Source organism: Leucoraja erinacea, chromosome 18 (genome assembly GCF_028641065.1).
Source record: "Leucoraja erinacea ecotype New England chromosome 18, Leri_hhj_1, whole genome shotgun sequence".
Taxonomy (NCBI): domain Eukaryota; kingdom Metazoa; phylum Chordata; class Chondrichthyes; order Rajiformes; family Rajidae; genus Leucoraja; species Leucoraja erinaceus.
The window spans coordinates 23,823,154-23,846,873 of NC_073394.1; the positions used below are offsets into that span (position 1 = coordinate 23,823,154).

The window sequence follows — 23,720 nt, forward strand, 5'->3', positions numbered from 1 at the left end:
TTTCTTCGCAAATCGGAGTTCATCACCTTTGATGTTCTAGAACTGCATCTTGAACCCTCACTTTCCAGTAGCTCCTTCTTTGTTTTGGCCACCGCCATCTTTGGGTCTAGTTTCAGTTGTTTCTTTTGTCGCCTCATCTCTTCTTCTTCTCATCTCATCTCTTCTTTCCTCTGATCGTTCCGTCGTCTCATCTCTTCTTCTTCTTGCTCTATATCATGTTTCATCCTCAAGGCATCCACTTCTATTGAGATAGCAGCTAGATCAGCTTCAACTCCCAATCGAGCAGAAGCTCTTGATACCGAAATGGCTGTAGAACCAGATTTATGTCTTGATCCTCGTGGAGATATATTAGAGATACTATCCCCAGGTGCAATCTCATCTTCCATTCTGGCACCTTGTTGCATCGCACTTCCAGCTACTAAGCTCGTAAGTTGTGGCATAATTTCTGATAACCACTCCTCTGCCTTATCCATGAAACCATTGAATATATTCACTCTGTCTTCCTCCCATTGGGTGTGTCTTATGTATTCTTCCCGAGACGGCTGTAAACACAACAGCACATCTTGTTTCTTGCCAACCTCCTGGCAGAGGATCAATAGTTGGCTCATATTAGATTTCACCTTGATCACGTTCTGTTCTGATTCCATTAATTTCTTCTGTTTCTCAATTAATCTGGTAATCTGTTTCCATCATTTGTTTCTCTTCTTCTCGGTTTCTTTCAAATAGGCAGCTTGTGAATTATCTGTTTCTTCTCGATACATGAGTTTTCTGTAGCTATCAATTGACTCATTAACTTGTTCCCATATCGAGTTTTCCTCCTTCTCGGCTCCCTTGAGAGCTAGAACTTGGCCTTTGTGAGTGAGTTTAAGTTGCCTAATTGGTCCTTCATCGCCACCTCGTGGTTCCTCATGAATGGCTCTTTCTTCATCTTCTGGCCCCATGATTTTAAAGAGGTCTTGGCAGATTAGTCTTTAAATTAAACGAATAGGGACGTTGAATTTATGTAAACATAATTTCTTGGAACAATAACAAACTGATATTGTAGACAACATCTCTCCAACATCCATGGGCTTAAAGATGACGATAGTTCGAAAGGAATGTGTGTTATCAAGAGTTCAAAACAATTTCCAAGGTCGGTCTCCTTTCTCCAGTCAGATTGAAAAAAACACTTTCTGGCTCTTTTTACATAAGCCGTTAAAAATTAAAGCTTTGCAGCTTCAAATTCAAAGAATAATAGTTGATTTCTACTCACAATTTCTGTGATGATGTCTTTAGATCTTCAGATAAGTCTCGATGTTGTTGATAGACCTCAAGGCCTTCTCTGGCCAAGATCTATTGTCTTCAGTTACTCGGCTGGAACCGCTATTCTGTCCAAAACCTCTTTTGAGATCTTAGCCCAGTCTTCTGTCCAAATCTCTGGGACTATTATTCACCCCCCTGGTCGGAGGGAACCTTCGACTTAATGTAGCAACAGATTTTTATATCGTTCAAGAGATTACTCCCTCTAGCCGCTAAATGGACTGCATAGTTACGGGGAATATCTTCATACGCATGCAAGCTCACCGTCAGAGACCTTCAGAGATTCTTCACAGACAAATCTTCCAAACACAGTCTTTTGATTGATAAATTCTTTATTGTTGATGAAAAACAATAAGGTACATCCAAACTTCTTCCGACTCGTACACTATAATCTTCAACGAACTCCAGCTAATCGCTTTCAAGGTTAGAAACTCCTTGTGTCTTCGTTACGCTTTGCATGGTCGAAGGGTAAACCTTCTCCATGCTGGTCCCAAACTAAACTGAAAACTAAGCTTCTACGCAAGAAACTTAGCTCCAAACACGCCCAAAATACGTCATAAATCCCACCCACAATATAACGGGCAGTCTAAAATTTAAAGACACATGCCATCATTAATGATACACAAAACAAGCCAAATTGATTTCTACCGGACGGTGCAACAGGAAGGGCAATTGATCACCAAATTTCTTGTCGAACTTCGCACCAAGGCAAAGGCATGTGATTTTAAAGCTCAATGCTGCGAAAAGTGCCAAGACAATGCATTGCGGGATAGACTGGTCATGAGCAGCAGTCGATTCTCAAGGAATTGGACGCCTCATTGAAGAATGTGCTTCAGTGTGCTAAGATGGCCGAGCTGCTAAGTAAAGAACTTCACAAAATGGCTGGCGAAACAGCATCAAAGCTCCCTCAGGAGGTGCATACAGTTCGTCAGACTCGTCCACAACACCAGATTCCGCAACGCCAGAAGCACTTGATCGACCCAGAGCAAATCCGGATAAGGTGGGACAGTTTCAGAAGAGCCGTCCCCTATGGGTAGAGGATCGAAACCCTGCTACCGGTGCGACCCGACTGCTCATCTCCGTGAGTGCCCATATATCAAGTCCGTTTGTTATACATGTTACCGTAAAGGTCATCTCCAGACAGTGTGTCGATCTGTAGGAAAGCTGAGAAAGGGCAAGTAAGCGCAAAACACAGTTGACCAAATTGTGGAAACCATTCCTATTGAAGTGCTCGGTGTGTCTTTGATCACCAACAAGACGAGGATTTCGCTGCCAGCCTCGAACACCGATCTACAGTTCCAGGTAGACACTGTTGCGGCTGTGTCGCTAGTGGGTCAGGCATCTGGGAGAGGATCGGATCGCCGAAACTGAAACCGACCAACATCCGCCTTTTCGGATACGGCCGATAGTCCATTCCCACGAACAGCAAATGCACTGTCGTCGTTTCCTATAATCGTATGACACAGATGTTGCTGCTGTTCGCTGTTGGTAAAGAAGGTACATCCCTGTGCGGCATCGACTGGATCCATGCTTTTAAGCTTGACATGAATGTCTTGATCCACGATGGATCAACTATGGCATTGTCATCGATCACGGATTCCAACATGGTCAGCAAGTGCGAGAAACCTACGAAAACAGGACATCAAATGGCACTGGTCCAAAGAGTGCATTCACCAGGTTGAAGGAGATGCTCGCCCAGAAGACGCGTTTGGTCCACTATGACCCATCGAAGCCGATCTCGCTGGCTGCCGATGCATCGCCATATGGTCATGGAGCTGTAATCTCACAAACGGCGCCGAACGGCAAGGAAGAACCAATTGCGTTTGCATCCAAAACGCTGACAACCGCCGAGAAAAAGTGGAGGTGGTCAAGTGGAGAAAGAGCAGCATACAGATAAAGCAACTACTGATATCTCTTTGAAAGAAAACACTGAGGAAATCTCTGTTGATTCTGAGCCTTTAGCAAGAGTTATGAAATGGAAAAAATGTGGAAAAAATTAGTGAAGTGAGGTCCAGCCAAATGAAGACATTCAAACTGGAAAGGGGGAATGTGATGTTTGGTGGACTGTGTGGGGTGGGAGGACAAAGGGAGATGTGTTGTATATAGTTTATCCTGTCTGTAGACTGTGTGTGTGTGTGTGTGTGTGTGTGTGTGTGTGTGTGCAGCCATTTTGAGTTGTCTTGCTGCCAACATTGAGTAAAGCATTAAAGACTTCTGTTGTAAATTGAAGACTTAAGTTTTATGCAGACCTAGAAAACATACATGAAAGTGGGGTGGTGTGGGGCGGGGGGGGGGAGGGTGGAGTGGTGTGGGGGGGGGGGGGTGGGGTGGTGGGGGGGGGGGTTGGAGTGGTGTGGGGGGGGGGTGGAGTGGTGTGGGGGATGAGGGAGGAGGGACTCCACACCGCGGCTTCCCCCGACTCCACACAACGAATTCCCCCGACTCCACATGGCTTGTGGACTCAGCCCCGCTTCTGGGGATTTATTATCCTCACCCAGAAGGGGCGTTACCTTCATGGTGACTGGCAGGCAAGAAGACCAATGTGCTGACCTCATGATTATTTAAATATAACTTTTGTAATATTCCACCGATCGGAACAAAACTTGGTGTGCTTGGAGCAGAGGAGAACGTTGAGTAAGGTGGCAAAAAATCCTAGCGATATAGGGTACTATTTTTGCGCAATCCTAGAAAAAAAAACAGAAGTAGTCAAGACGAGAATTTTAGTAACAGTATATATAGAAGATAGATAGATAGAAGATTATAATGCTTCATCTCCAAGTTATTAGTAAGCCACATCATCTAGGATGCATTGGGTAATGAAACATATGAAGACTTTTCCCCCCTTTTTTTGCTTTCTTTCTAAGAGGATGTTATCTAAAAATACTTGTGTAGCACAGAACTTTTTGTGTTGTGTAAGTAGATTTTATTCTAAATCCAATTGCCAAATATTTGCTTGGCACTGATATTTAATCCAGATATTTAATCCAGTTGCCTCATATCTGCTCCAAGAAGAACCACATCCGATTTTATGGGCTATCCTTGTAAATTAAATCTTGATGCTATTCTCATAATTCCTTTTACACTTCCTCTTGAGTTTTCAGATTACCACAGTACAATGAACAGAATTGGAGGCAATGTTTTTGTATTCAATGCCTCCATTTATTAAACCCATGATGACAAATGTTTTACCCACTTTCTCAACCTAACCTCCCACCTTCAAAGTATTATGCCCATATCTTAGTTCCTGCGCCTACTTTAGTATTATACAACTTTGTCTACATTGTCATTCCTTGTTTATTCTGCCAAATGAATAATTTGGTACTTATGCACCTTAAAATTCACCACATGACTGCCCATTCCATCTTTCCATACCCTCTCAAATTTGTTATCCTCCTTACTGTTTACTGTACCCAACTGCTAAGCCTGCCAAACTGTAAATGATACCCTGTCTATGCTCAGTCATGACATCCCTAATATTCTACAACTCCTGAGACCTAGCTCCAATCTTTCCTCATAACTGAACAATGACATCCCAAGCAAAATCCTGGTGAATGTACCTTGAACCCTCTCCAGAGTTATCACATATCTGCAGTCAATCGAAGACTCCATATTGAAGAACTCTGTGGCAAATGTAAATGAGTAAGCCAATGCCATCACTGAATTCATCAGTAATAATAATAATAATAATACATTTTATTTTTGGGCGCCTTTCAGAAATCTCAAGGACACCTTACAGAGATTAACAAGAATAATAAAACATATAATCAGAATAAAATAAATAATAAAGACATCACAGAGACAAATTAAAAACAGAATTCAGTCCAAAAACAAAAAAATCAAAAACACGGTGTGAAGAGAGAGCAGCGGCAGCTAAAGCGCGCTAGCGTCCACTCTCCCGACAGCCATCTTGGACAAAGACTAACAGGTTTACTTACAGCCAAAAAAATCATCCCCCCACAATGGATTACCACTGTGAGGGAAGGCACAATGTCCAGTCTCCATCCCCAGTTCACCCAAAGTCAGGCCTATTGACAGATGGCGCAATGGGCTAAGTGTTCGGCTGGCAACCGGAAGGTAGCCGGTTCGAATCCCGCTTGGAGTGCATACTGTCGTTGTGTCCGTGGGCAAGACACTTCACCCACCTCTGCCTGTGTGTGAATGTGTGTGAGTGACTGGTGGTGGTCGGAGGGGCCGTAGGCGCAGATTAGCAGCCACTCTTCCGTCAGTCTGCCCCAGGGCAGCTGTGGCTACAGAAGTAGCTCACCACCACCGAGTGTGACTGAGGAGTGAATGAATAATGCGATGTAAAGTGCCTTGATTATTAGAAAGGTGCTATATAAATCCCATCCATTATTATTATTATTATTGAGGCCACCGCAATTGCCTCTACGGAGGCCCGATGTTCCTGGCCGTTCTCACCGGCGTTGGGAGAGTCCTCTCAGCGGCCGGACCACCTGGAACGGCCACTTCCTGACTGGGGACCGCGGCTTACAAGGCCGCGCCGGTTTGGAGCACCCAGGCTCCCGATGTTAAAGTCGGCGCCGCCCTCTTCGCTCCGCAGACCCGCAGCCCGGAGGTGTTGAACTCAGCGGTCACAGCTCACCGGAGCTCCAGCGCGTCGATCCAGCGTGGCGACCCAGGCAAGGCATCGCCCGCTCCGCTCCACGAAAGTGCTCCAGCGCTGTGCCGCCACTGAAGCCGAGGTGCTGGGTGGTCCCCGCCAGGAAACGGCGCTCCAAACCCGCTGGTAGGCCACGAGGACGGGTCGACGGGCAGCCCGGAGAAAAATCTGCCTCACCGACCAGGTAGGGATCTAGAAGTAGGATTGTCCCCTACCCCCCACATTAAAAAGTCAATTTCTCCAACGGACGAAACACAGGACTTACTCAAAACATTTTTTAAAAAAGCGAATTAAACGGACAGCTGCTGGTTAGCAGCCATTCCCCAAGATGGCTCCTCCTCCGAAGTGTGTGGAGAAATGTGTACCAAAGAAGACAATACAAGTATTCCCCAACCAAAAACTGTGGATGAACCACGATTCCACTCTCAGGGGAAATCTTAAGTCTGCAGGATTTGAAAACAATCCCAAATGGCACAAGAAATCTATTTATGATCTTTGCAAAGCAATCAGACGTGCCAAAAGGAAATTTCGGTCCAAGCTAGAATCCCAGGACACCCATTGATTGTAGCAAGGCTTGCATGCTATAATGGGCAACAAATGAAGTCAGACAGTATCACTGACAACAACGTGATCCTTCTCGACGAGCTCAATACATTCAACGTACGCTTTGAACAGAAGGTCGGTGGAAGGATTTGGGTGTGCCTGTATCCATGTTCACTGTCACAGATACAAGATTGGTCTTCCTGAGAGTGAATCCACAGAGAGCAACTCGCGCAGATGTAATCGGTGACTGGCAAAACTGTTCAGACATCTTTAACCTATCCCTAACCAATTCTGAAGTTCCCACCTACTTCAAGAAGACAACTATCATCCCTGTCCCAAAGAAAAGCAAAGTGGAGTGCCTCTATTTTCTGCACACTTCGCTCTAACTAATGTACTTGAGTTTGATTTGATTGTATTTATGCATAGTATATCTGATCTATTTGGGTAGCAAGCAAAACAAAGCTTTTCACTGTACCTCGGTGCAAGTGACAATAATAAACCTTGAACTAAACCTCAATTACTACCATCTAGTAGCTCTGACATCAACCATCATGAGATGCTTTGAGAGACTGTTGATAGCGCATATTAACTTAAACCTCTGAGACAACCATGAACCACTGTAATTTGTTGACCATCGCAATAGATCCATGGCAGGAGCCATCTCCCAATTCCTACACTGATCTGGGGAACATCTAGATGACAGGAACACCTATATCAGATCCTATTTATTGACTATAGCACCGCCTTCAATTACATAATCCTATCCAAGCTCATCTCCAACTCCTGGATCCAGGTATCAGCACATCAATCTGCCTCTGGATTCTTGACTTTCTGACCCATAGACCACAATCAGTGAGGATAGGTAACAATACTTTTTCCACAATCATTTTCAAGACCAGTGCCTCGAAAGGATGAGTTCTCAGCCCCTTATAATACTGCCTACATGTCACGACCAAGCGGACAAATTATACTCCAAATCAATTTAGAAGTTTGCAGATGACACCACTGTAGGATCAGGGAAAGAAATACAGCACAAAATTAAAATGGGAGCAAAACACTTAACACGTGAACCAGAGGAAAGATAGACCGGAGGTAGAATAAAGAGCATAACTAGAATGTTTTCTGAGGAAAAGACTAACTCTTGTTGTGCACAAGAATTCCTGCATTGAGTAGAACGCAAAGCATTGGAGTAATTCAGCAGGTCATGCAGCATCTGAGGAGTACATGGGTAGGTGGTTTTTCAGATCAGAATCTTCTTCAGACTGTAGAAATAAAGAACTGCAGATGCTGGTTGTTGTGTAAGGGTTTAACAGACAATTTCAGCTAAAATGGGAAATTGAGTTATCAGCTAAATTAGCAGCACTGCATTCAATAACCCCTTGAAAACAAGATACAAACACACTGTTTTCCAGACAGTGGGAGATATTTTCTGTACCTCCATGGGTGGGAACTTACAATGCCTGAGAAGGTCTGACTGTTCTCACACAGGTCTGACTCTTCTCACACCAGCGTAGCCTTTCTCAGGCCATTCTATGGGAAAGCGTAGTGTTGGTAAACAAAACACAACAGTAATAGTTGGGTAGACCACCCTCGCCACCTGCCTCCAGTAGCATAGAAACTTTGCAGACAAGGAGGGCTTATGATTGGCTCGGGGAAGGGGCAGTGGCATGGTCTGCACTGATAAGAAATGCCGTAAAGGATGGTGTCAGTCGCCTTTTCGAGGAGACAGCCCCAACCTTGGACCGTGTCACGAACGGTGCCAGGTGATTGAGAACAGAAACATCCTGCGGCGTGCTCTGCTCTGTACTCGGTGTTTGTGAGTGCGTACGGGGATATTTTGGGATACGTGAGTGCATGTGCCTTATTTAGTAGTGTAATAAATTACTCAGTGAATCTAACTCTGTTGTCTGAATCCAGTGATTTATCGAACACAACACTGGTTTACACAAAAGGACACAAAGTGCTGGTGTAACTCAGTGATCCATCATGGTCTACTGGATCTCCTGGTTGCTAACCATTCTAACTCCCCTTCAGATTCCCATACTGATCTTTCTGTCCTGGGTCTCTCCCATTGGCATAGTGAAACCATACTCAAACTGGAGGAACAGCACCCCATATTCTGCTTGGGTAGCTGACAACCCAAAGGTATGAACATTGAATTCTCCAATTTTAGGTAACCTGTAAATTTTAAGTAACCCCCTCCCTCGCTCATCACCTGGACTCACACCCATTTCCCCCCTCCCTTTCCATTTCTTCCTCTGGCTTCACAATTTGCAACTCTTCAGCCGTCTGTGTCACACGTTCTGCTTTAATCTCTGACCTTTGTTCCAACCATCTGCTTATCAACTCCCCACCCCGAGAAGGGGGGGAGGGAAAGGGGGAGGAGGGAGAGGGGGGTGAGGGAAAGAGGGAGGGAAAGGGGGAGGAGGGGAGGGAAAGGGGAGGAGGGAGAGGGAAAGGGGAGGAGGGAGAGGGAAAGGGGGAGGAGGGAGAGGGAAAGGGAAGGAGGGAGAGGGGAGGAGGGAGAGGGAAAGGGGAGGAGGGAGAGGGCAAGGGGAGGAGGGAGAGGGCAAGGGGGAGGAGGGAAAGGGAAGGGGAAGCGAGGGAAGGGAGTGGTCAGCGAAACACGTGTCTCGGAATCGCACGCTCATTCGCTCACGGAGTCGCATGCGCTGGTCGGTACCTCGTTCAAACGTATGAGGAGTTCGGAGCGCGCGGGTGGTGAACTGCCGGACAGGGCGCCATTAGACAAGTGTGAATCATGGACGTGTTGCTCAACATTACGCGAGGCTGGTCGCGGCACAGACTCGGTGAAGATGGTGATCAAGTGAAAATACTCGACTTGGACTCTGGAGCATTTGAAAAGAGTGAACACGGGATTTTCAAAAGAGATGATTTCACAATCATGAGCGAAGATATGCCACGTGTCATTCTATTCATCTTTGGATCCTTTCTGTTGGGAGGTAAAATCCTTGCGATCGTGATGTCAGAACTGCAATTTATGTTGATGGAGCATGAAACTTCTTCTGGATTTGTAGTCTGCAGGGCAGTACTCTGCATATCGCCAACTTGTTATAAGTTGTAGCGCCAGACAGCAAAGAAACAGGCCCATGCCGACTAATTTAATGTGCCAAACGAAGTTGAATTGATGATTTTAATCTTTTCACAATCCAACGGTTCAGTGCATATCTTCAGAATCTGAGGGAAGGAAGTAACGGAGAAAATGAGTTGGGTTTTCTTGAAGATAGACCCGAAATGCTGGAGTAACTCAGCGGGACAGGCAGCATCTCTGGATAGAAGGAATGGGTGACGTTTCGGTTCGAGACCTTTCTTCAGACTGAGAGTCAGGGGGGTGGGAAACAGAGATATGGAAGGGTAAGGTGTGAAAACGAGAGATCAAAGGGGACGAAGTTCAAGGAAAATGTAGAATGGGTCATTGTTATCTGAGGGGAAGGTGACAACGAGGCATCCAAAAAGTAAAAATGTAATCAAGAGGACTAAAATTAGTTTGCGAACTAGGATGAAGGATGGTTGCAGAGAGAGAGAGAGCAAAGGTTACTTGAAGTTGGAAAAATCAATATTCATACCGCTGTTGTAAGCAGCCTAAGTGAAATATGAGGTGCTGAAATGAATGTATAGGGTGATTTCACTAAAGGTCACTGGAGCGTAGATCCGCACCCACGTGACCAAAATTCTCAAGTGGAGGACACTCGAGGGTTCGGTACATGTTAGTGGATGGGAAAAAACGCATTTTCCCACCCGTTAAAAACATAGAAAACGGTGAGGTTGTGAGCTGCAATTTACTGTGCCAGTCGGGGTGACCGTGAGGCACAGCTACCTAGATTTACAGGGAAAAAAAAAGATAGCAAGTAAGGTAAATTCAAGAGGGAACTGAAGGTACCAAAGCGGCGGAAATGAACAGCCGACATTTGCCGTGGATATTTACAGGTCCAAAATATCGGGAATTATCGCGTTTGCTCGCTGAATTTATCAAAAGTAAGTTAATAATGCCTTACTTTTGATGAAATTCAGCGAGCAAACGCGATAATTCCCGATATTTTGGACCTGTAAATATCCACGGCAAATGTCGGCTGTTCATTTCCGCCGCTTTGGTACCTTCAGTTCCCTCTTGAATTTACCTTACTTGCTATCTTTTTTTTTTCCTGTAAATCTAGGTAGCTGTGCCTCACGGTCACCCCGACTGGCACAGTAAATTGCAGCTCACAACCTCGCCGTTTTCTATGTTTTTAACGGGTGGGAAAATGCGTTTTTTCCCATCCACTAACATGTACCGAACCCTCGAGTGTCCTCCACTTGAGAATTTTGGTCACGTGGGTGCGGATCTACGCTCCAGTGACCTTTAGTGAAATCACCCTATAGAGAAGCGAGAACTGAAGGGACTACAGCAGCTAAAGTGCTTGGTAAACATTGAAAATATTGGGAATTATCGCGTTTGCTCACTGCATTTCATCAAGTAAGGCATTATTTGTGTTTTTTCTTGATTCCTTTGGTATCTAAAAATTCTCAGAAGTGATAAATCTGGCTGTAAATTTTTCTTCAGATGCGTTTTCATTTTGTATGTAAAAACCCACGAGAACCATGGGCGATTAAAAAAAAAAAAACTTACAGCCAGATTTATCACTTCTGAAACTTTTTAGATGCCAAAGGAATCAAGTAAAAACACAAATACTGCTTTACTGTTGATGAAATGCAGTGAGCAAACGGCCAATGTCTCTGGCTGTTGTTGCCCCTGCTACTCTTGCTTCTATCTACCGTCATTTCTCCTCACTTTTGGAATTCTGAAGTAGGCTAAATGTCTCACACGCTTATCCCGATTTCCATAATTATTTACAGCGCAAAAATTGACAATTTCAGCGGGTTTTAACGGGCCCGCTACTCTGGAAACAATGGTAAGTGCCTACCTGCAGTACATCGCGTGTAATCCATTTGGAGTAGCGTAGCAACAGTACGGGTCATGGGTCGTGACCCGACTGCCATGAAACCTCCCTACAGGAATGGGAGTGGGAGTTAGCAACTGGGAGATCAAAGAAGCCAAGGCAGTCTGAGCGGAGATGTTCAGCGAAACGATTGTTGAGCCTGCGCTTGGTCTCACTGATATACAGGAGTCCACACTTGGAACAGCGGATACGGTAGATAAGGTGGGATGGAGGAGATGCAAGTGAACCTCTGCCACACCTGAAGGGACAGTCGGGGTCTTGGACGGAGTCGAGGGAGGAGGTGTAAGGACAGGTGTTGTGTCTGTAGTTGTAGGAGAAAGAACCTGGGGAGAGGGTGATTTGTGTGGGAAGGGATAAGTTAACCAGGGAGTTGCGGAGTGAATGGTCTCTGGAAAACGAAAGAGTTGGAGATGGGAAGATGTGGCTGGTTGTGAGATCCCGTTGGAGGTGGCATAAATGTCGGGGGATTATGTGCTGTGCCCGACAGCTGATGGGGTGAAAAGTGAGGACCAAGGGGACTGTCCCTGTTGCGACTGGGAGGAGGGGGAGTGAGAGCGAAGTTGTGGGATACTGAGGAGACCCATGTGAGGGCCTCATCTTTGATGGAAGAGGGGACCCCCCCCCCCCCCCCCCCATTCCCTAAAGGATTAGGTCATCTCGGATGTCCTGGTAAGGAACACCTCATCTTATGCGTAAATACCGCGTAGACAGAGGACTTGGATAGAGTCTTTCCGGGAGGCAGCATTGGAAGAAGTGCCTAGATAGCTGTGGGAGTCAGTAGGTTTAAAATAGATGTCAGTCGGTAGTTGATCTACTGTGATGGAGACGGTGAGATCAAGAAACGGAATGAAGATGTCGGAGATGGTCTCAGTGAATTTGAGTGCAGGATGGAAATTAGTAGTGACGTTAATGAAGTCCGTGAGTTCTGCATGGGTACAGGAGGTTAGCCCCAAAGCAGTCGTCAGTTATGGGGGGGGGTTGCATGTAAGGTCATCGGGTCAAAGGGTGTGACGCATGTCCTCAATCCTTCTGGAGGACATGGCAGCCTCCGGCATACACTGTTAACACACAAAACGTTTACTTTCTTACCTGTTAAAATAATTGTGGAGAGTGACTGAGCGCTCTGAATCAAATGCTCTCGTATCTTTGCTCTGAACCCGAGCACCAAGGTTGTAAGCGGCCAAAGGAACGCATCCCTCGGGACAGCCCCCACTCTCCCCCCCGGGTTCACCACTGTTCGGCCACGGCCGCCCTCCGCCCACCCTCCCACTGTGCGGCCGCACTGTCACGGGCTGTGGGTCGACAGCGCCCATACACGGGGCCGCGGCTCTGGGCAGCGGACACACGGGGAGAAAACCTGGCAACGTCCCCGTCAGCTGCAGCAGAGTTGGATACAGTCTGGTCCCTCTGCCCACTCAGAATCACTGACCGCGCTGCACCGGCACCCCAACCTCCTCCCCCCCCACCCCCCTCCCCAACCCAGGCCACGGGGATAAACGACCCGGGGACCACTAGTGTGGAACCAGTCAGCGTGGAGCCCGGATGTTGGGACAGAAGAAGGGCCAGCTGTAGCAGCCATAGTAAATGCTTACCTGACGTTCACCCCAAGTACTCCAGAAAGCGTTGCGTAGCAACAGTGCGGGTCACGGGTCATGACCTCGACTGCCGTGCAACCTCCCCATGGTGGAATTCGAGTTTGGGGATAGGGCCAGTATACGCCTGGAATAGGGATTGTTCGATCTACCCTTGGATTTACAGTTTTGCTTAGTCAATTGAGTAAAATAAATGTATCTTCAAAATAAAGTTTTCTTCAAATATTAAATAGTGTACTCTTTTTATACTGGAAAATCTCCATGAGTTTAAAATACTTTCTGAAGTTTTGCAGACACATAATTTTTGTCAAAGATACCTTTATTTTATTGTCTTGTCTTTCAGAAATTATTGCGAAAAATTGGTATGGTGAAAACCAAATTGGGGGGAAGTACTTCTCAGTGTAGCTGGATATTAGATGCATTGCACACACATAGACAGTGCAATATAAGTTTAGTCCACTCTGGGATAGCTCTGGGAAAAGAAAATATTGAAAAGACAATATATTGAGGCTTTTAGATGAGGCACATAAACACAAACTTTATTGAAGACATTCAAAAGGACAAAAGTTAATTGAATGTATGAAAGTGATTCAAATATCAGAATTTTATTTCCATCTCTGAATTCTGTATTTTTGCCCATGTCGTCCGCCATCGCTCTCTTTTGCTGCCACTTAATCAATTGCATTGGCGTTTTTCAGAATGCAATGCAAACCCAGTAATTGTTATGAAGGACTTGTGTGACAGGTTCCTGAATCAAATGGTTTATATAAAATGTCACAATTCCCAACTTGATACTTAATATTCTGAATTAATTTCTGTTTTATAATTATTAAAATCTTTGCTTATTTGATGATTGTATCAATGTGAGGTCTTTTATTTAGCTTACTAAAATTTGCTGTGCTCTATTTTCCAGCTGTGATCAGAACTGCACTGAAAAGAATAAAGCTTCCATACACAGTACTTGTCTGTATGGCTGGTATTGGTTTTGGAGCATTAAGTATCAAATATCCATTGGTATGAATCTCAATCTTATTGCAATCTTAGAGTTAACATTTTAAAAAAAATCTTCAAAACAAAATATTGTTTGAATGCCACTTTTGGATTTGAAAGTTTCCTTCATAATATTGGCTTCTCATATACTCTATTTAGATAAGGAGATCATATAATTAGATTTGTTTATTATTGTCACATGTACTGAAGTACATTGAAAACCTTTAATTTGCATGCTATCCAGTCAAAGAAAAAACTATACTTGATGACAACAATAACATTCCTGAATCATCACACCAATAGTCCTACTTAATCATCTATATTTTTATTATAAACTTTTATTAAATTAAATATTTGAAAATGCTATATAAACCTATTCATAAGATTGGCTTGATGTTAGGCATAAATTAGAATTACTATGGAGGTAGTACATTATGTTATTGTTACATTATTATATGATACACTATATGTTCTGATTGAGGCCAATTAAAGTGGAGAATAAGGCAGATATCTGGAGAACTTTGGATTATAATTCTAGCATCTGTCAATTGAAACCCTTGTCAGTATTGGGATTTATGATACAGTAAACTATGTGTTTGAGAAGACAATCTACGTGACAAAAGGTATGTTTAACTTGTAACTGCAGTGTATTGCATTTTACTTTAACGTAGAGTATTCTGAAGCAGAATTGTGACTGAAAATTGAAACAATAACATTGTTACAACAGCAATTCATGGATTAAAGGCTACCTGCAAAATGCAAATTGATTGATTATTTGAGGAAATGTGAGTCAAGGATGCATATTTTGTATAAAATTGATCATTTTCTCCTAGGTTGTTTTAATCTAGCTGCAAGAGGTGTGCAATTGACTTTTAACCCATGATGCATTGATCATGCTTTAGGTACAGGATAAAATAGGACCAGTTTTCTTTTGTTTTGAAGGTTAATGTCAGCAAGAGGAGGAGATAGTGATTGACTTCAAAAGCAAAGCAGTACACATACTCCAGTTTGCATTGATGGCGCCGAAGTAGAGATGGTTGAAAATTTAAAAGTCCTAGGAGTTAATATCACCAACTTCTCGTGGACCACCCAATATTGAAGCCACGACCAAGAAAGCACACCAACGCCTCTACTTCCTTCGAAAATTTTGGCATGTCTCCAACAACTCTCACCAGCCTCCACAGATGTGCCATAGAAAGCATCACAGCTTGTTTTGGCAGCTCCATCCAAGGCAGCATGAAATTGCCGTGAATTGTGGATGCAGGCCAGACCATCACACAAACCAACCTCCCTTTCAGAAGGGTCTTGAACTGAAACGTTACCCATTCCTTCTCTCAGAGATGTTGACTGTCCCGCTGAGTTACTCCAGTATTTTGTGCCCATCTCCCTTTCATTGACTCCATTTATACTTCACACTGCCTCAGCGAGGCCAGTAGCATAATCAAGGATGAGCTGCGCCCTGGCCACTCCCTCTATAAAAGGTGTAGAAATGTTAAAACACATACCTCCAGAATCAGGGATAGTTTCTGCTCAGCTATTATCAGGCAACTGAACCATCCTACCACAACTGGCGAGCAGTCCTGAACTATCTATCTCATTGGTGACCCTTGGACTATCTTTGATCGGACTATACTGGCTTTATCTTGCACTAAACGTTATTCCCTTATCATGTATGTGTACACAGTGAATGACTCGATTGTAATCATGTATGGTCTTTTCTCTAACTGGTTAGCATGCAGCACAAGCTTTTCATTGTACCTTGGTACACGTGATAATAAACTAAACTGAACAGGTTATAATTGAATTATGAAAGTCATTTGAGGCTTTCAAAATATTGTATCATGTGTAAATAAACATGAATGCTGGTTTAGTGTAGTTGGCCAGAAAGAAAGAGACGCATGATTTGGGAATTAAGCAACATTATTTAGTTAACAGAGTTAAAAGAAAAGAATAAATTTAAACTGGATTAAAATCAAAAAATGATGGCAAATTTCTAGAATGTTTGAATGAATTGCAAATGTAGAAAGAAGTACAGGACATTGGGGAAATGCTATAAAGAAACTTATGGGTGATTTGAGAGGATAAACTAGATAAGCAAATGGTCTTCTGATACCTAAAACATATTTTTTGTATTACATAAATATATTGGGTAGTGTATTCAAGCAGGTCAATTTAAAATGTTTCTGTGGACTTGTATATTACTGTAGGTGCATAATTTATCTATCTGAATTTTTTGTAGGTTAATCTGTACACTGAAACTCTGGCAAACATTAACCCAAGACTGCTTATTCATGCATTTATGCCAGTTCTGATATTCAGCAGTGCATTTGAAATTGAATCTCACATATTCTTGAAGTCACTTTCACAGGTCTGTTTTTAAACTTTCTCTTTATTTTTTCACAGCCTAGATATATTTATGGTAGCTCCTCTTTAATTTTTTGAAATCATCAGTGCCTAAAAGTGCAAATGTGCATCCATTTACAGATATATTGCACATTTGAAACTAGATTCGAACATGTACTTAGTTTTACATTGTTATTACGGGTATAAAAGTCCAATTGGCTTGAACAAAATAAAATGACCTCGCTGTGGGGTATGTCTCTTGATATTAACAACTCAGCTCTTATTACCACTTCACAGTGGTGGATTTAAATCGGCAAGGGGAATGCGACACTGGTATGTTTGCAGAATGAAAGAGGAACTCTTAACTCTTAATACTTAGAAATAGGACTAGAGTTTAAGGCTATTAGAATCGTTAAGTGACTGGTTTATTAGAAGTTAAGTTCTGAAGCAATAATCTGGAGGAAGAATTTAGCGGGTCAAGGAGAATCTGTGGACTGAAGTAGGTTTTGAGATCCCAAATGTAATTCATTAGTTTCTATCCACAATACTGCCTGACCCATTGAGCTCCTAAACCCTGCACGCTCACAAATATCCTTAAGTGATCCTACCAATGTGATTATCTCTTAACATCCCTTTGAAATAGCATGGCAACTGGCTGTCATTTGGTAATGGTCAATAAATGTAATTCACCTTGCCAATTATGTCAACATCCAGTTAATTAATTAACAAAAAATGATGAGAGAGTAATAAGATAGCAGAAGGGAAGTGGCAAGAGATGTAAATTGAGTGATGTGATGGTGCAAAGCAATTTTACTTCGGAGTCACTTGAGTGACTACGTGAAGAACCCACCAGGACGCATGCGTGTCATATCGTCTAACGCATTGCGTATGATTGGCAGGCTGAACGCGATTCTCCTGCCAACAGTCAGACCTGAAGGTAAGTTTTTTCAACCTTTTCCAGGTTTTATCTTCCTACAGGAACCTCTACTTAGAGGTCATGTTAAAGCCCAGGGCAAATTCTGGAGGACCCAGTCAAGGGAATACCGGTCACGACCTCGGGCATACCCGACACATAGCCGCATTAAAAACCGCGGAATGCGGGAGCGGGCGGCGGTGAATTCGCCTCTCGGGCTGCTGGTGTTAGAGCAAGCAGCTTCACTGGTGCCAGTGGCACCTGGGGGGGGAAACATCGTGGATACCTCGCGACACAAACCGCTTTTAAGAAGGCGGGAGTGGGTGGCGGTGAATTCGACCGCTGGCATTGGAGCCAGCAGCTTCACTGGTGCTGGTGGCACCTGGGGGGGACATCGGGGATACCCCGCGACATAAGCCGCTTTTAAGACCGTGGAATGTGGGAGCGGGCGGCGGTGAATTCGCCTCTCGGGTCGTTGGCGTTGGAGACAGTGGCTTCATACTGGTGCCAATGGCACCTATATAGCGGGGATTTCCACACAGCAATGTATATCGCGGCAATCCCTTTCACAGGGACCGCGGGGTTATCCCTGCTGCAGGAACCGCGGGGATACCCAGCACGGCGGGGGGAAAGGCCTGACTACTAGGGAACCCCGGATGCATACAATGACCTCGAGAACAAGCTCGAAGGGGGGGTGGAGCGTTGCCCCCGCAGCAGAAGGTTTAAAACCGGACCTGCAGGTAAATTCTTTACTCTCAGGTTGTTTAGTTCTAGTTCTGTGAGGATGTGTTACAGGAAAGGAACCATGGACTAAGTCCAAATGGAGACTGACTGCGGGGGAGTGCAGGCAGTCAGCAGCGGTTGGCTACACCTGGACCGCTAATCGATCATCACTCTCCGACCTGGCACATGCACAGTCGGAATTGACACCTCAGACTGACGGGAAGGCCAAGCAAAGCCGGACAGGCCCGATGACTCGGACAAGTCGGGCTGTGAAGACTCACCGCCGGCGGGAGCACTGTGATTGCATATCCCGCATGGAGCGGTTGATGGAGCAGATGCTCCAATGCGACATGCTCCGGTATATGGAGTCTAGTCACCATGGGGTCCTAGGACGCCCAAGGCAGCACCTTATTGAGGGCTGCATAATGCATCTCCCTCGACAGGGGAGCATTAGGAGTCGCTTCTGGGCTGACTCTGAAGACGGGTTTTTGGCTGAAGATACCACAAGTGTGCAGGGGGTGCAGGAACAACAAAACCAGCAGCAGGAGCTCGATGAAGGCCATCGGGCTCAGTAAGGCCACATCATTACACAAGACCACACATCTCCGCCAGCAGCACCCCTACGCACCCACCAGCAAACCACGATGCACTGAAACTGGTGAAAGCTTGAAGGCCATACAACCAGAACAAAGGTCTTTTTTAGGCCATAGCCCAAAACGGCCTTCCTGGAAGATGCGCCAACCCCGTATTAGAGCTCCTCTATCTCTCAGGAGCAGAAGTGCAAAATCATGCACACATGGTTGAGGCAGCTCCTGGGTCGGGTTGCATAAGTCCTCCCATTCTGTTAAAGGTATGGAGCCACATCGATGACGTCTCCCGTCACGGATACAAGTTGGTAATACGTAACTGGTTTGAATATTTACACTGGTTTGGGATAACATAAGATTAGTTTATACTGCACAACAGGTATGGTGGAGTTTGCCTTTCAAGGCAGGCTCACAATATGGGATGAGGACTGATCAATGTCAACAGCCTCAACCCGCATGTGCAGTATAGACATTTCTGAATAACTTCCATGTGATAATTTCCTTTCACAGAAGATATTTGAAATTTAACTGTATGAGGCAATGATACACTCAGCGGCGTTGCAAAATGGGCTAACTTCAGTTTCCAGATTATTACCAAATCACTACAATCAGTGCTTCGACTGCACAGAGCTAACAAATAAGTGGCATGGCCAATCTGCATGATATTGAACATACTGCATTTTACTAAATTAGCCTTATCAGCCACATAGCTATATTTGAGAAATTGAGGTTCTCACCCATCCAGTTAAATTCAAATTAAGTTGATACCAACTGAAACTATTGGGATACAATCAAACCGTTTATTTGTCTGGGATCAGCTCTGAGACAAAAGATTAGACCTCTGCTATTCTCAGCTGAAACTAACAAAGTCACAATGATGGACGAACAGTATTCAGCGTTGCTCCACTAAAAACCTCTCATCTGTAAATCTTCAGTCATTTCCAAACTGAGGCTATTGCCCAAAGATGGGAAATCTACCAATACCATCTCTAGTTACGGAGGCAGATGGGATTAGCATGAGTTATCAAGTGTTCAGTTATGGTATCAACTGCCAATGGACACCAGTGCATTCTGTGCATTAAAGGGCATGTGGATATGCATAACCTGCATGCACAAGTCCAAGGTGATACATTTTGGTGGTGGTATATGTTAATCACAAAGGTACAATCAAATCAAAGTATCCGGTGATAGTTTTACCTAACTGCATTTAGCACTGGTGTATTATCATGCAAAATCAATGACAACACAGAATGAATGTGTGATCACAAAGCATTTAATAACATTGTGGATCGATGGAACACTAACGATTGAGATGCTTGCATCCAGGCTCAATCAACAGTTGCAAAAAATACAAGGCATATTAGTGGCGAAGGGTGCATTCTCGCTACACAAGGGAGGAATGTTCTTTATGTCTTCCTCCATTTGGCCTCAATAGACGGGTCTTGCAAAATTCAGCAAGATTCCCGCTTCCAGGTTTCATAGTCCCTGCCTGGGTTATATACCCATGATTCCCGCTGATGTGGGGAATAACCATAAAACCTCACATGGTTATTCCGGATAAAAAATATGCTGGTTCAGTTGGGATGTTGAAACCATCCTCTGCATGATATAATCAATTCATAGACTTACAGACTCTGAGAGACCATTTCCTGAGGTTATGCATTAGGAGTGCTCACTGCAGATTGAAGGAATAGCACCAAATAGCAAACCGAATAGGAGATGGGAAGTATTGTTTATTCTTCTTCACGTTTAACTCGGCACGGATGACTGACACATTGAAATTCAGTTTTATGGGATTATAACATCAAGTTAAAATTCCATTTACTGTGCCTGAAGTACCTCCTCATCATTTGGCTGTGGAGAATATAAACCACTCTTTCCGGTCTCACCCTCTGACGTCTAGATTATGAAGGATATCGTCAACTAAAAACCTCCTAGGTCTAGGGATGCAGAGATATGGGTTGTTAATATTGTGCTAAGTCGCTTCGCCGATAGGCACCAGCAACATCCCTGTCCTTGGTCAAACTCGCGTACTAGTGGTTATACTATAGCATTGAATACAGCGCTACGGGTCCAGTCATTGTTACACTGGATAGAATGCTATAATAACATGTTTTGTTTATGATTAGTCAAGCAGAGTAGACAGGGACACAGACCAAACCAGATGTTGCATATACCATGGACCTTGGGTTGCGTGTGATCATGCATCTACACCAATATGTCAAGGTCCCTAAGAGCCTCATAGAGACTGACTAGCAATATTGTTAGTTACATAAAACCTTGTTAGAAGGAATCACTACAAATCTTCTCCAAAGGGTTAAATGGGTCTGGCATATATAGGAGTGTACATTGAAATTGAGTCCCACTCTACCAGGACCGCTATATCTCAGCAGCATGCTTATGGACCACATCCTAGCGGCTGCAGGATGGTCAAACTATTAATCTGTACAAATATTCAGAATAAACCCATTGCCAGATCGGGGCTATTTGCCTACTCTATGTTAGGTATGGTTCATACTTCCTCCAGGTTGAGGGAGGTTACGATTCCCACTATTGTTCACTAATGGCATCAACATGTCTATATCTATGTCATGTCTGAATGCAATATTAATGTTCACTCATCAATGGCCCACTGATGCTGTGTATGACGTCTGGACTAGTTTCCACGGCATGAAATCACAGAGCTTTAAAATCTTCACGTAGTCACTCACGTGACTCCGAAATAAAATAGTAAGATTAAACGAGAACTTACCAGTTTGAAGTTTGATCTTTATTTTATGAGGAGTAACGTTGAGGGATTACGTGCCCTCCACGCCCACCCTCGATCATAAAGTTCAACTGGTATCCTATTTCTCTAATCTTACTATGTTCAGTTAATTTACTGTTATCTGTGATTTCACACTGCTGCTTTGAAGATTGACACGCATGCGTCCTGGCGGGTTCTTCACGTAATCCCTCAACGTTACTCATAAAATAAAGATCAAACTTCAAACTGGTAAGTTCTCGTTTAATCTTACTATTGATGCTTGTAACTGTAATTTTGCAGGAGGGAGTTGGCAACACTTATTCCTGAGGGGTTGGGGTGAAGAAACAAGTTGGGATGAGTGAGAAGTTTATTTTTCTATAGGCTGTAGAAATCCATACATTATGTGTTGGAGATGCAGATCAGTGGATGAAAGGACGCTTGCGGTTTGAATAGATCTAATGGGGCTCTGTTCTGAAATTCGTTGTTGCCATCAGCCAGTTTTATTTCTAAGGTACTGATGAATATAAAGTGGTTGATGTTTTTGGGAATCCTGGTTTGCATTTGACCATTGAATGCACTGGTACATTGGAGGCAAACAGCAATTAGAAATCAGAAACCAAAGATTTATGACATTTTTTTGAAGCCAAAGCAACGAGAATCCTTTATATGGGTTTGAGATGGGCACAGCTATGAGGCACTGTGATCATTCTTTGCAAACTAGCACAGTGGATTCCTGACTTATTTTGTGTTTACGCCATACTTCCACTGATCGTGTTAAGTGTATGTGAGAAAAGTTAAGGATTTTTAAAGCTGTTGAAAGCAGCAGGCTAACTGAAATCTGGCCCATAAATCTAGATGTTGATGCATGTTGATACAGTATCTAGTAGATTGTCTTGAAGTTTTCTCTTTGAATGTTATTAGCTACAGTCTTACGAAGTAAACCCAAATGCTGGCTTTTCTTTTAATCTATAACATTAGTAAAGGAAGCTTTTATGGAGGCGTTCAAAATGTGATGCAATGTTACTTCATTTCAGTTGTGATTTTAAGTCCACAACTAGTCTTAAACTTACAAAGTTATGAGGAGTTGATGAATTGGGAAATTGGATCAAAAATTATGATAGATGGTGCCACCAGTACACATTTAAAGAGATATTTGAAAAGTTGCATTCTACTGAGAACTAAATTCTGTGAGGGAAATATTATCTTTGTCTAACTATAGGTTGAGGATAATGTTCTGATGAGAAGAGACATGTAAATGTCACACAGATAGTGTCCTTGAGGACTGGGGTGGGTTTTCAAAATTGATGAAGTGGAGACAAATGATAATGACAGTAAACTAGGACTAAGAAGGTGCACCTGCACCTCTAGTTTCTTACAAGTTTAAAGAGGTTCGGCATGTCACCGAATACTCTAACAAACTTCCACAGATGCACTGAATAAGTTTTCCAGCTGGTTGCATCATTGCCTAGTGCTACATTTACAAAGCATAGGAATGCAAGAGGTTGCAGAGAACAGTGGACTTAGGCCATTCTATCATGGGCACAGCGCTCCCCTCCATTGAAAGCATCTACATGAGCATCTACCGTCTCAAGAAGGCAGGATCAAGGATCCCCAACATTTGTGTCATACTGGCTTCTCGCTGCTACCATTGGGCAGGAGGTCCTGAAGCCTGAAGTTCCACACCTCCAGGCTCGGAAATAGCATTTCATCTTGAACCGACCTGCTCAACCTTAATCCTACCTCTGCAAAGCAACACAATGGTTCACCTCGTGCATTATGACAGGACCTTGTTTTCTCATTATGTTTTTGCGCTAATGTCTTTATGTTTCTGATGTCTGTGTCTATGGTGCTTCTGCAAGCAACATATTCTTTGCACAGTGCCTCTCTGCATATGACAATAAACTTGATTTGACTCAAATTGCTTTGAAATTACCTGATTGTAGTTGAGAGATGCGTATTAGCGAGGGTATTCGGAGGATTTCCGGCCATTTAAAAATTGTTAAATCTTTTATATCACTTGAGGAGGTCTTTGGTGTGAAGATATTTGTGAAAGGAAATACATCTTTCAGTGCAGTATAAGTCATGGTGTTTGGTCTCCAGGTTCGCCCTTGAGAACTGGTATCTACTGCTACAGTTAAGAATCCAATCACTGAACCAAGGATGATTGCAATGCAGCCGTACAGCAGTATTACCCAGATACCATTATCTTAGCTCCAGAAAAATATATAAATAGCAAAAACAATTCCGTCGGCGTTGGGAGGGGGGTGGGGGGGGGGGGGGGGGGGGGGGGGGGGGGGGGGGGGGAGGGGGTGGGACTCCACTCACCGGCCGCGGCACCACAGCACCTCTCGACTCCACACAGCAACTTTCCCAACTCCACACAGCAACTTTCCCATCTCCACACA

The 23,720-nt window shown here is 43.9% G+C and overlaps 2 protein-coding genes across 13 annotated transcripts in view; one reads left to right on the top strand and one right to left on the bottom strand.

Moving 5' to 3' along the window:
* LOC129705800 (galanin peptides-like) overlaps nt 1–8,823 on the bottom strand; it is a 44,018-nt gene extending 35,195 nt beyond the window's left edge. The window contains exon 1 of one of the 3 annotated variants that reach the window (XM_055649620.1): nt 8,784–8,823. The gene's annotated coding sequence lies outside the window, so the exon portion shown is untranslated. Of the gene's footprint in view, nt 1–8,678; nt 8,729–8,783 lie in introns of those variants that run through there. The other 2 variants (XM_055649621.1, XM_055649619.1) reach the window with 2 other exon arrangements.
* Nucleotides 8,824–9,045: 222 nt separating this feature from the next.
* The window catches only part of LOC129705798 (sodium/hydrogen exchanger 10-like), a 147,689-nt gene continuing 133,014 nt past the window's right edge, over nt 9,046–23,720 (top strand). For 4 of the 10 annotated variants that reach the window (XM_055649609.1, XM_055649611.1, XM_055649610.1 and 1 more), the window contains exons 1-3: nt 9,046–9,426; nt 13,927–14,027; nt 16,243–16,371. In XM_055649609.1, the coding sequence (XP_055505584.1) occupies nt 9,225–9,426; nt 13,927–14,027; nt 16,243–16,371 (432 nt within the window). In that variant the 5' untranslated portion in view covers nt 9,046–9,224. Of the gene's footprint in view, nt 9,427–11,317; nt 11,374–13,926; nt 14,028–14,945; nt 16,372–23,720 lie in introns of all 10 variants that reach the window. The other 6 variants (XM_055649617.1, XM_055649618.1, XM_055649614.1 and 3 more) reach the window with 5 other exon arrangements.